The 12,872-nt window shown below is 42.0% G+C and overlaps 1 protein-coding gene across 5 annotated transcripts in view; it reads left to right on the top strand.

Annotated features, from left to right (window-relative positions):
- CLYBL (citramalyl-CoA lyase) overlaps window positions 1-12,500 on the top strand; it is a 267,622-nt gene extending 255,122 nt beyond the window's left edge. For 4 of the 5 annotated variants that reach the window (XM_090022874.1, XM_090022865.1, XM_090022892.1 and 1 more), the window contains exon 8: window positions 11,914-12,500. In XM_090022874.1, coding sequence (XP_089879000.1) covers window positions 11,914-12,009 — 96 coding nt within the window. In that variant the 3' untranslated portion in view covers window positions 12,010-12,500. The remainder of the gene's footprint in view (window positions 1-11,913) is intronic. The other variant, XM_090022902.1, reaches the window with a different exon arrangement.
- The last annotated feature ends 372 nt before the right edge of the window (window positions 12,501-12,872 follow it).

Raw genomic sequence — 12,872 nt, 5'->3', positions numbered from 1 at the left:
GAGGGTGGCAATTGCCACACTTGAGCAGACTTGATTGATCAAATTTGCACCAGTGCACTGGAATTCCAGCGTGCCAGAGCAGCCTCTGCGCTCATGTAAAAGTGCCCCATGTGACTATCCTGCTGCCAATCTGAGGGTGTCTATACATGTGCTCCAGGGGCGGAGGGGCTCTAATTAAAGAGCCCTCAGCATCACATGCATTCAGTGTCCCATGCTTCAAAATGGTGGTGGGGGCACTTTAAGTAAAGTTTGTTCAACAAGCTTTAGTTAAAGCGCCCCACCACCGTTTTGAAGCTCGAGAAGGTGAATACATGAGATGCTAAGTGTGCCTTAATTAAGGTGGTTACTGAGAGCAGCTCTAATTCAAGTGCTCCCCACCCCAGAAACACACACATGTAAAGATGCCCTTACGCAGTAAATATGACTTCCAATGTCGCCTCTCCAGAAAATAGACCTCAGCTTTCTTCCTCAGGAAAGTCATTCCTTTATCGTCAGGAGACCCCCTTTTGAGCATAAACTTAGTTCTATTCTTGAGGAAAGCTGGTGCCTATTTCCTTTCCTAATATACCTGGAAAAAGCCTTCCTTTGGGAACTTTATTCAGTTTGCTGGGTGTCATAATGAATTGGGGGAAGGAAATGAATAGCAGTTTTATCCCCCCAACTTCTGGTCAAAATATACATAGCTTCAGTGGCAAGCCCATTGGGATGAGGAGCTAATAAAAGTAATCATACAGTGCAAGGCATATTGTCTATAAGGAAAAAAGTGTTTTATGAAAACATCATGGAGATAGAGGAGAAAGGGGGCAGATTAGTCTTATTGTACAGAAGGTTATTATTCTGAGGAAAGCGTATCTTCGTATAGCATTTCAGCATGACAGTATTGTGCATGTATCAGCAAAGTGGCATGAGAAACACAACCTGCTACAGAAGTCTGTTCCTTTTGCTTTTCCAAATGACAGGTACCTGTCTATTACTTCCACTGTGTTGGTTTCAGGTCACCATAACTGTTCACCAGATTATTTCAGGAAAGTGGTCCTGATGGCAGAGGTTTTTCAACAGAGGCACACAATGTCCACTTTAATCCCATTCATAACCAGATTCCGGGCCAAGTGCTTCTTTTTAGATTTCAGATATCCTGCCATGTCACATAACTTTCCTCCTACTGGAAGGCCCTAACAAAGGCTGATGGTCATGGTACCGATTCCCCTGAACTGGCTCAAGTCAGTTCAGCAGATAGATCTGGTGATGGTCTTGTAAGATTCTTTTTGTCCCTTTGCTGATTATCTTACTCAGCAAGATTGAGCAATGCTAAGTTCACAATAAGGACCCATGCAGATGTTGAACGTCTCTAGCATGATGGTCCTGATCATCCTGTGTATATATATAAGTGGGCATGTGTACACATGTGTGCACACACGCACACACACACACGCTCTACATAACACTTCTTTTGCTTTCTTTTGTATGTGTTGTTTCCTGTGATTCAGGGCAACGGGTTGTGTTTGACAAAAGTAGGCCAAAAGCTTAATTTAGATTTACTACTGGTTTTAGCCTACCCCCTTCAATATTCTATGGTGATTGAAGCCTTGAGTTGAGGGCCAAGAGAGATCCAATAGAAGAGGGTTAACAGGGGCATCACATATGGGGACTATAAGCAAGAACACATCTATTGATCTATGGCCAAGGCAACAAATACTGGAAGATACAGTTTCTTAGGAAATCAGTTCCTAAAACACAATTTAGAGTTTTAATGGTTGTAGCCGAATAGGAAGCAGTACAAGCATTGAAGCTTGGGCATAATAGTCTTGCCTTGGTTTAGGAAAGCAGGCTGCTACATTCATAAACCTCCCACTGGGTGCGTCTACACGTGCACCTGACTGTGCGGTTGATACTGTGCAATCTTTTAGTACTTGCTTTAGCAAGTACTAAATGACTGCCCAGTAACCACCATTACTGTACAGTCCCAACAGCTCATTGCTACTGTGCAGTAGTGTCAGTGTCATGGTTTGTGCATGCCGACACTACGTCACCATAGCTCATCACTACAGCAACATAGCATCTCATGTAGATGTGCTCACTGAGTACATTACAGTAATCCAAAGCAGTGCTCACAAAAGCATGGGTGATTATGGCAGGATCAAATGAGATGAAACAAAACTGCTAGCCAATAAAGCCACTAGCTGTTTGAGGTCTTGACGTACCTCTTTATTACACATCTCTTAAAGTGTGAACAAACACCCCAGTCACAACTGCAAGTATTCTGAAACAGTACTCTGGATTTCTATAATTTGCACTTTTCATTCAGGCATCAGTAGCTGCCCAAGGTTGGTACTAGCTATAAGTTGTCTGCATACTTACTGTCTTGCCCAAAATGTTCACTAATTTACCTACTAGTACATGTTGAACATATATTGTATGAGAGGAATTAGGGGAAAGCAATTTTATATCATCTTATAGGATCTGAAAAAAAAAAGAATGGAAGAACTTCTGCCCAGCCTTCTCATACAGCGTGTATTCAAGTCAACAGGGCCTGATTGTGAGGGATATCAAAACACTGCTGACCCACCTAAAAAATTAGAATTAACACTCCTCACTGAAGGAGACCACCAAGTCTTTATAATCCCCATATTGCACCTAGCCTGAAAATTTGATTGACAGAGATAAAGAAAACTAAAGGCTCCAGATTATATCAGCATTGCCCTATACTATCACCTCCGTAACCTTACCAAAAATGCAGTTTAGAGGCTGGAAATGGTTAACAAGATCAAAGTCCTGTATAGCATTTCATGAGGAAGGACTAATGAAGACTTCTTTGACAGAAGATGCACTTTATCATTCTCCTTTCAGCATTATCCCAACCAAAACCAGACCCCTTGCCTTCCTGCTTGATTTTATTTTCCAGAAAGAAAAGAGTTCCAACTCAAAGTTGCTCATCAAATTTTTTCCAAAAGCTCCACAAGAAAAATTGATTGAAACTGAACCAGAGATGTTTGTCTTCTTTAAATATAGAAATACTTTCAACAGAATGGCATTCCATCCTGAACCTATTTGTAGTCTAGATTTACCAAGCTGCTTATCACCCAGAAAAATTTTATAAGATAAAACTGATGTCATGGTAGAGAAGAAAAGCTTCACCTACTGAAAGCCACACTGTAAAACAAAAGCTTTCTATGATGAAATATTGTAATGTAATACACCAAGCTAGGAGAAGTCATAGATACATTGGAGGATAGGGCTAGGATTCAGACACCTTGACAAATTGGAGGATTGGACCCCAAAAAAATCATGAAGTTCAATAAAGACAAGTGTGAAGTCCTCCACTTAGGGCAGAACAATCCCATGTACCAGTACAGGCCGGGTACTGACTGGCTAGACATCAGCTTTGCAGAAAAGCCGCTGGGGGGTTCCAGTGGACAATAAGCTGAATATGAGTCAACAGTGTGACCTTATTGCCAAGAAGGCTAACAGCTTGCTGGGCTGCATTAGTAGGAGTGCTGCCAGCAGATTGAGGGAACTGATTATTCCTCTGTATTTGGTACTGGTGAGGCCACATCTGGAGTACTGTCCAGTTTTGGGTCCCCCACTACAGAAAGGATGTGGACAAATTGGAGACAGTCCAGCAGTGAGCAGCGAAAATGGTTCACGGGCTGGGGCACATGACTTCTGAGGAGAGGCTGAGGGAACTGGGCTTATTTATTTTGGAGAAGAGAAGACTGAGAGAGAATTTAATAGAAGCCTTCAACTCTTCTTCTTCAGCAATCCCTCACAGCTGAGGATGATTGTCTTCCATGACTGTCTTATCTGTGTGTCAGAAGATGGCTAACAAGGTCCGTCTGGGATTGACAGAGTCTATGTAGCCTTCTAGCCTGAAGGGTGGTTCCAAAGAGGAAGGAGCTAGGTTCAAAGAGGATGGATCTAGACTGGTCTCAGTGGTGGCAGCTGACAGAACAAGGAGCAGTGGCCTCAAGTTGCAGCAAGGGAAGTTTAGGTTAAATACTAGGACTAACTGTCTCACAAGGAAAGTAGTAAAGCACTAGAACAGGTTATCCTGAGAAATTATGGAATCTCCATCCTTGGAGGTTTTTAAGACCCAGCTACACAGAGCCTTGCCTGGGATGATGTAGTTGGGGGTGGTCCTGCTTTGAGCAGGGGGTTGGACTCAGTGACCTCCTGAGGTCCCTTCCATAGGTTCCTGACGTCCCTCTTCTGTGATTCTGTAATACACCACAGTGGAGCTCTTTATACCGTACCATACCATACCATACCATACCATACCATTTAGTTCTTTTGTCACAAGTCGAGGAAAGCTATGGGAATGATACATAGACAGAATGCCCAGGAGCCACTGCTGCAGTGATCCAGAACCACAGCTGGTCATGGTATCCCACAGGCTATCAACAGAATAACCCACCAATTGTATGAGAGAGTCAAGGATCATTGTGGGTGATATCTTTTATTGCACCAACCACGTGGTTTGGAACAAGTAAGGCAAGCTTTTGAATACGTGGCATTTTTCATCCGGTGACTTTGCATTCTTTTTTTCATGCAAGCCTTTCCTAATTTTATCATTTGTGTTCTCTGCAGAAAAGCAGTAATTTTTTTCCTGCTTTTTGAAAAATGCCTTTCCAGCTTTGTTGTCTCACTTTGCTGAGAGTTCTCTCCAGATGCAGAGTCATTTTGTAAGACTGTTGGATAGAAAACAGAACACCCTACTGAACACTGCCCACCTGACGTCTACATTACCATAACATCTATAAAATACTTTCGCTATTTTGAGTGAATGTAAGTTGGAAATTCATTGAGCCCACGTGTGGACCAGGGCTGTACACTGTGCTACCCAGTGGCTTGGAGGCTTTGTGTGGAGGTCTAGTGGGCAAGAAAGCTGAGAGCAGCCAAGCAGCCTCACCATTACCCCCTGTCAGAGCTCTGAGCCCTCTCTACATGTTATAGGTATTGCACAATTAACTGGTTAATTATGCAGTTACCATAAGACCAAATACATGTGCAAAGGAGCCATAAAAAGCTCCAACCAGTTATAAACTTAGACCTCAAAATTGTGTACTAACTTGGCAGCTGGTTGCTGTTGAGCTTTAATCTGCATATATAGCAGGGTCTCCCCTATGACTGGGAGCCCCATCATCTCCCTGCTGCAGGGGTGCACCATGGCAGCTTGGAGTCCCATCAGCACCATGCCCAGTGTGAAAACCCTGGGCCTGAGGGATTGCAGCAGCCGTGATCTCTCAGCCTCAGCGGTGTATAAACCCCCCGGTGCTTGGACGATCACAGCAGCGATGATCTCGCAGGCGCTGAGGTGCATGAAACTCCTGGGTCTGAGGGATTGTGGCTGCTACGATCCTCTAAACTCAGGGGTGCATGAAACCCCTAGGCTTGGAGGATCATGGCTGCTGTGATCCACCAGGCTCAGGGGTGTGTAGGGTAACTCCGTGGCTGGGAGCCCCTCAATGTGTGGCATGGCAGGAGGTATGATTATGTGGATCGCATATTAGATCCCATTGGGCCTTTCCCTTCATGTGTTGACGAGGCCTGAGGGATAGCTAGCCATGTTAGCCTGAAGTCACACAGAAGGCAAGGTGGAAGCGTACCTTATTGGCTACCTGAATCAGCAATGCATACGCTTTCATGAGCCACAGCTTATGCTTATGCATCTTTTCTGGTTAGTTTATAATGTGCACCTCCACCTTGCCTTCTGTCATGCTCTGTTATAGAACTAATTGCAGAGGAAACATGAGTCTTTTTCCCAACTGTCAACTAGGAATAAACCCCAACCACTCGCTGGGAAGTGCTGCCTTATGTTTTTTGCCTCTCTGATGTTTCCCAGAGTCTGATTATCACATATAACACATAAATTTGTAACCAATTACATTTCTCCTACTTCAGGTCACCGGACTTCTCAATTACTCTGACTCCTGCAATTAAATACTCTGGAAACTTGCAGAATCCTTTTTTTTGTAATGAGATCATGATGCTTTCATAGGGACAACATTTTACAAGCATTCTTATATGATCTTGGCAAAAAGGGCAGGATTCTTTCATGTTCCTTCTTTCTCTCTTCCCTTCCCTCACCCTGCCCCCTCTCTCCAACTCAAGTATGTTGACAGCTAATTTACTGAAGTATTAGGCACTATCTGCTTTCAACAAATTGTATTAAATATCATTCATGCTTAAAGAATAACATCAAATCTCCAGTAAGTGAGTCTTGAATAATCAGAAAAGCCTGGTAGCTGGCTTCTTGCTTTTCTATGGCTGGGAAGACTGAACAAAAAAGAGATGAAGTAGAAGGAAGACATGGAAGGGAGCAAGTCTCAGCACCTAACAGGATATGGCTCTCAATCAGCCTAGTGCTTGAATGAACAGTTTAGTATGATGTTTTATAATGGGCAAAACAGCAGCACAATACCAGCCTATGCTGACCCAGACACAGGTTTTGATGGTAGGATCAGGAATAGCAAATTAGCTAGTTTGGAATCCTTGGTCAGTCCTATCAGCATCAAGATTCTTGCTCTTTTAGACGCACCCCCTAACAAGCCTTTGGACGGGTCAATAAAACTCCATTTCACAAGTCTCCTCTCTCACTCTCCTGGGTGAGGCAGTGAAATAGGGATGTCAGCAGGTCTACCACATGGTATATATATGTAGCAAATGGGAAGTGATGTATTAGGCACATATTTCATGCAGCAGCAGAATAGCCACAACTGGAACATACCGTTTGCTCAGAAATAAAATACAGGTTTCCCTCACTTTATGCTGTATGTGCATTCCTGGAAAACGGCACATAACTCCAATTCACATAAAGGGAACCCACTTTACAATGTAACAAATAGGGATATGTTCCAAGACCCCAGCTGTACTGACCTCTAAGCCCATTTCTACCACTTTTACAAGACAATTTTGGTACACACCAACAGCACACAATACACACAAGCACAGTGTGGTGGTGACCATAATGGGGATGGCAACTACAGAAACACATGTTGCAGACAATGAGCAATGAGTACAGGAGACTATATTTTGGTGCATGTCACTCTCACAATGCACTGCACAAAACAGCTGACTGCAGGCTTCTACCACACCGATCGCATAAGAATGAATTTACCTTGCATATAATGAATTTTTGGTATAAAAAGGGTCATTGCATAAGAGCAAATTTCCACATACAGAACCCACTTAAAGTGAGGGAAACGTGGAGGTGAAGCCTTACCAGTCTTAACCAGTCCTTTCCACCAGCATCAGGGCTGGTAGACTTAACCAAGGAAAGAGAAGCAATATAGTATATTTCCAGTGGAAAAATGAGCAGGAAAAAGGGAAAAGCAACAGACTGGGACTAAGAGAGAATAGTGAAAACTACAGAAATTGCATATCTAGGATAGAAAAGCTGCAAGGCTTGTGAAAGCAAACAGAGTGTATCTGTTAGCTGCTCAGAAAGAGAAAAAAATATATATATAATATGTTTTCTTCTGAAGGAAGTAATGTCCCTTTTGCATGGGACTAAACAGGAACTGCACCCAGTATTGGCCCTTCCTAGGGCAAGGTTGTGGCTGGCGCTTAAAAAGGTGTGCTAGAGGAAGAAGGAAAGAGCTCTTTATCCTCCTCCCTTTTTGATGTAGAGCTTGGTACAAGGGCCACTGCCATTTGCAGTCATTGCATTCAGAGCTCCTCCATTTAGGAGAAAAAAAATCAAGCCCTCACTTTGGAAAGTTGCACCACATTCATCCATTGAGCTGTGTCAGGAATAAGGGTCTTCTGTTCACTCCCTGGTCAAGGCATTCAGAATGGCCAAGGAATACAGATGTGCATTTTGCATGCTGAGGACCTAATTTTCCTCCCAAATCAGTTTCTCCCTGGGAAGGGAAATAGGACTTGGATTTTTAGGAATGTGTGCACTGAATATGAAACAAGAGTCTGAAATCCCCAGCATGAGTCACTAAATTGCCTGGAGTTCTTGTGGATAGAAATAAATGCTGACTGCAAGACACTGGGTTCCAAGGCTCACCTGTCTGTCGGAAAGGGTGTGATTGTAATCTACAACTGTTGCTACTACAGTAGTCTCTAGTTCCTTCCATCCTATGACTGCCCCCATGCCACACCAGTTGACTATCAGCCCCCTTACTTTGAAGGGTTCTGCTCCTTAGGCCAACAGTTACGTTGGCTTTTCAATTGCTCTCCTGTTGCTGTCAATGCTAAGTTTCAGGTGCTCAGATGTAGACATCATTTAAATAGAGAGCAGGCTCAGCAGAGATACTTCAAGGGTTGCTTGAGCTCTAGGGGATTATCATGGGTTGGGAAAAAAGGAAGGATCCTGTTGCAGAGCTGTGAAAAAGAAGGGGAAATGAAGGGGAGAAAGAGGGAAACTAGTGGATGTTTCTGGGAGATAATGCAGAGAAAAGGATAGGATTCCAGAAACCATTGAAGAGAAGAGCTTATATTCCAGAAGACACCTAAACAAAATCCCCAAACCTTAAAGGTTTGCCTGTCACTCACTCTAAGAAACATTTTGAAAGCTCTGTTATGCTAGAAAGTATAGATTTTTTTTCACAAGAGACTGAGGGAAAACTGATTGACTTATACCGGCTCTATGGAGAGTGAGGAAACAAACAGAATGCAAGCTGTCTCAAGCCCAACCTGACACCAATCATTCTTTCAGTTCATGCTGAAAGTTTGTTTAAGATTAGTTCTCTGATTCAGCAGCTTAACTACAAGAAAACTTAAGTACAGGCTAGAAATGTGAGATTATTAGGACTGCTTGCCAAAAAGAAAATTTAACCCTGGGACTAAATTAATCCCTAGCATAACTCCATTGAAGTAAATGATGTTTATAGAGACTCATATTTTCTTTATATTAACGTGAAGGGGGATGCAAAAAAAGGCAAATTTCACCTGGGGTAATTGGAAAGGAGAATGCAGGGACAAAACCACAATTACTGGTATTTTCTATCTGTTGAAACGTGGGGGTGAAAAGAGCTACCATGAATAGAGTATTTTCAACGGTAGCAAAATTGGTTGCTTTTTTCTGGACTTTAGCTCAATATTGTAAATTAGCAGGAAGCAATTAAACCTCAGAGTGAATCAGCAGAGAAGCCAACTACTATTTAATGTTAAAGCACATATTTCCTCTTAATGTGTAAGTAGAATGCTAATAAATACCAATCAAAGTTACCTACGCATATGGGGAACACTACACCTTAAAACTGTCCTATTTTCATATGTGCACGTGCTGTTTCTTTGTTTTTTCTCTTTAAACTTCCAGCCTATTGTTTTAACAATAACAGATAATAAACAGGAGCACCATATATTAAAATGCTATCTTCTGAAAGAGCATATAGTGTATGTCCACTTACCGCTGTTATGATACATCTGAATTAATCCTTGGAACACACATTGTTCCAAACTATTAATTAGCTGATTTTTACAGCAAAATAGATACATTTGTAAAGTGGATTTTATTTAACAAGAACAAAAAATGTTGTTCATTATTCAAGACCACAGAACTCAGTATTATTTTGAACAATGAGGTAAATAATAAACATGAAGTCTTGAACAATGAGGTAAATAATAAACATGAAGTCTTAAAACCTATGTTTCATTTCTTCCAATGGCTGATAAGTTTAGCAAGTTATGATCATGTCAGCTTTTTAAAAATGCCTTACAGAACAAGTCTAAGCTGCTGCCATATTGTTAAAATAAGATTACTGTGACTATTATTTATTAATGTGACTATTATTATATTATAGAGCTTATAGCAAGCTGAGTGCTTTAACAAGAAGACAAATGTGATACTGTTATCATCTACATATCAGCTTGATTTGAATTATGTCATTGCAGACACCCCTTTCAGTCAACAAGACCTGTTTCGACGATACTGTAGTGATGTACAAGATTTGAAAACCAGAATAAAATAGAATAGAATAGAATATCAGGGCTAATGATTTTAGAAATAGTTTGCATAGCCACATTTCAAACAATAATAAATTATATTACTGACAATATAAGATTAAAATTTTGCTTAGTTATGCTAGAATTTGATTAGTATTTAACTAATACTTAAATCAAGCTAAATGTCAGAGATCACTGAAACAATAGATTCCATAAACATTTTTTTTAAATGGTAGATATATAATTTTACTTGCTGGATTCCTCAGTTTAGTTTCAGTCCTTACTAGATAACTAGAAAACAAAAGTTTGTTTCATTTTTAGTTCCTCTCCCCACATGCATACAACACACAACCAAACAAGAATGTCTTTCCTCACCCTATGCCTTTGTTGCTGTTTCTTAGACAGTCATTGTACTCCCTCTAAAATTAAACCATGATCTTATGTGTATTTCAGTAGAGCTTCAAGTGGGTGCAGCAGTCCACCTGAAAGCACTTGACACAATGGAGAAGTAGGGTCTTCGTTTTCTCAGGGAAGGGACTGCATCCAAATGCCCAACTCACTTTTGGCCACAGTAGATTTTTTTTAAGTAACCACAGTTCTTTATATCTATTTTTAAAATTGTTAAAAGGGCCCATGGTTCTTGTGGGAAGCAGGATTCCTGCAGTATCAGCTTTTGGCTATTTTGCTGCAAAGCATTTTAACTTCAAAATGCTATTTCTTCAACACAAGCTTTAGAGCTTACTGAGGGGTTTGATCAGATGAAAAGTAGAGTAAAGCATCCACAGTGGGGGTGGAGGTGGGCAGGTTTAGGCCTATTGAATGATGCAAGATGCTTTTTTTTTTTTAAATGTGGCTTGCAGCTAATTATCTTTGTATGACCACGTCTCATTAAGGCTCACTAAGCAGGTCAAAAAGCCTAAAAACCTCCACTACCTCTTGAATGTTTACTCTTCTGATACTTCATCCAAACTGGACATCAGTAGTCTGTTTCAGTCTCCAATACTGTAGAATAACTGAATATTGTATGCCATACTTTGTTAGCAGTATTGATTGCGGAACCTTAAAGCAACAATTATTTGCTTTTGCCAATTATGCCACAAATCCTCGTTGTGATCTTGGATTGAACCTACCAATGAAAACGGGAGCCTTTGAAAAGAAGAGTGATGCCAGCAGTTCTGGACTGGCAGCACAGAGCCACCGGAATTGACTACAGCACCATCATAGATGTAACTGAAAGAGATTTTCCAAACAGCCTAGTGTTCAACACATCTGCTTCTATTTTTTATCTATAGAATATAATGCTGCCTCTATGTGGTTGTAATTAGTTTTGTATTCTACTAATGGAAAGTGCTATTACCCATGTGCAAAGTACTGCATCTGCACAAATGTAAAGAATTTGGGCTAGTCTAGTACCACGTGCACATTTAAATAGAAATCAGCTAATATACAGTGCCACTAAACATAGACTAATATTCTTAGCCATTCCAGCCGCTTGCTTTTATGTGATGATTTCAAGCTTATGATAAAGAGATAAGGATGGCCTTATCTTACCATAAGTAGAAGCCTGATCCTGTCCAAGCTTCTATGGCCTTAGGATTTCCATTACAGCTAGTATGGGTTGTTTCCTTTGTCAGTAGAGAGTTTCTGGACTAATCTGCACAGTACTTTGAAGTTCACTGTCCACTACCATGTGGATCATCATTTCCGCCCTGGTCCATTTTTCAGACTGAGGGGCTAATAGACAGGCTCCATCCCAGAGTGTCATGAAAGGTGGGGGTTTTATTCTCATCTTGTGAGCGCTGAACTCTCCTACCCTTTTCTATGTTTTTGTTTTCTTTTTCTTTCATTTTTTTCTAGAATTTGCCTTTTAATGTTTAGTTTGGCTCTTGCCAGAGTGTGCAAGAAGAATTGGTTTGATTCTTGTGGGATGGCATGTTTCTTCTACAGATACAGAGCTATAAAAAACCGCACTCTTTAATATTCAAAGGTTCTTTCAGGAAGTTTATATTCTCTGTTTTCCAGGGCGCCTTTACTTTCCATGGGAGTATGATAGACATGCCATTACTGAAGCAGGCACAGAACATTGTTACGCTTGCCACAGCCATCAAGAAAAAATGATCTGTTAAATGAAGCTCTCCCCATGCGGTCACAGTAGCTATTTTAAAGAATGACTATAATACTTCGGGGGGAAAAAATTAAATATATCAGACTTAAGCAGAAATCCATTTACATTTCACCGATCTGTCCTAATTTTCTCACCAGCCTTTCTAACTACCAAAACGCCACAGGATTTTTATGTAGGGCCGAGCCTGGGTCCCGGTGGCCATGAAGTCAGAGTGTTGTGTGGCATCACCGCCATCCCTGCCAAGGCAGCAGGATGACTTCACCGAAGGAGCAAAGCCACGGCTGGGCTGGGAGGAAATCAGCCTTTTTTAGAAAAAGGAAGTTGGAACAGAAAAACCAGGTCCGATGCTTCTGGCTGCTCCCGTCTTGGAGTCCAGGCTCTTTGCCTGCTTCAAAGAGGTTAAATCGTTGGTAGGAAACAAATTACCCCCGGAATGTACCCGACCATTAAAAACCAATGCCCCACGCCAGGCTCCTGCCTCGTTTGTAAGCGGGGGCGATGCCGGGCCGCGCCTCGGGGGAGCGGGGCGGAGCGGGCCGGGCCGGGCCGGGCCGGGCCGGCGAGAAACTTGTAGCCAGCGGCGCACGCGGCCCGACGGCGGATTTGCATCACATTGGAGATAGCGGCGCGGGTCAGCTGGGCCGCGCGGTTAACGGGCTTAGTGAAGCTGTTGTGAAGAGGTTAACCCGGCTTGTAGGAAGGGTAAATAAACATAACAACCAGGCATTGTTCCCTATTCAGCATGTACTCTTACAGGGGAGGCGAAGGGGTATTGAAGCCGCCGAGGATCAACTTGTGGTTGCCAGAGGACGCCAATGAAGTTGGGGACGCCAACAAGCGGAGATTTTGTTTCTGC

This window comes from Crocodylus siamensis, chromosome 1 (assembly GCF_052110815.1).
Source record: "Crocodylus siamensis isolate JL-2025a chromosome 1, ASM5211081v1, whole genome shotgun sequence".
Classification (NCBI taxonomy): Eukaryota; Metazoa; Chordata; order Crocodylia; family Crocodylidae; genus Crocodylus; species Crocodylus siamensis.
The sequence above is the reverse complement of the archived record's forward strand: the minus strand, read 5'-3'. Positions and strand labels throughout refer to the sequence as shown.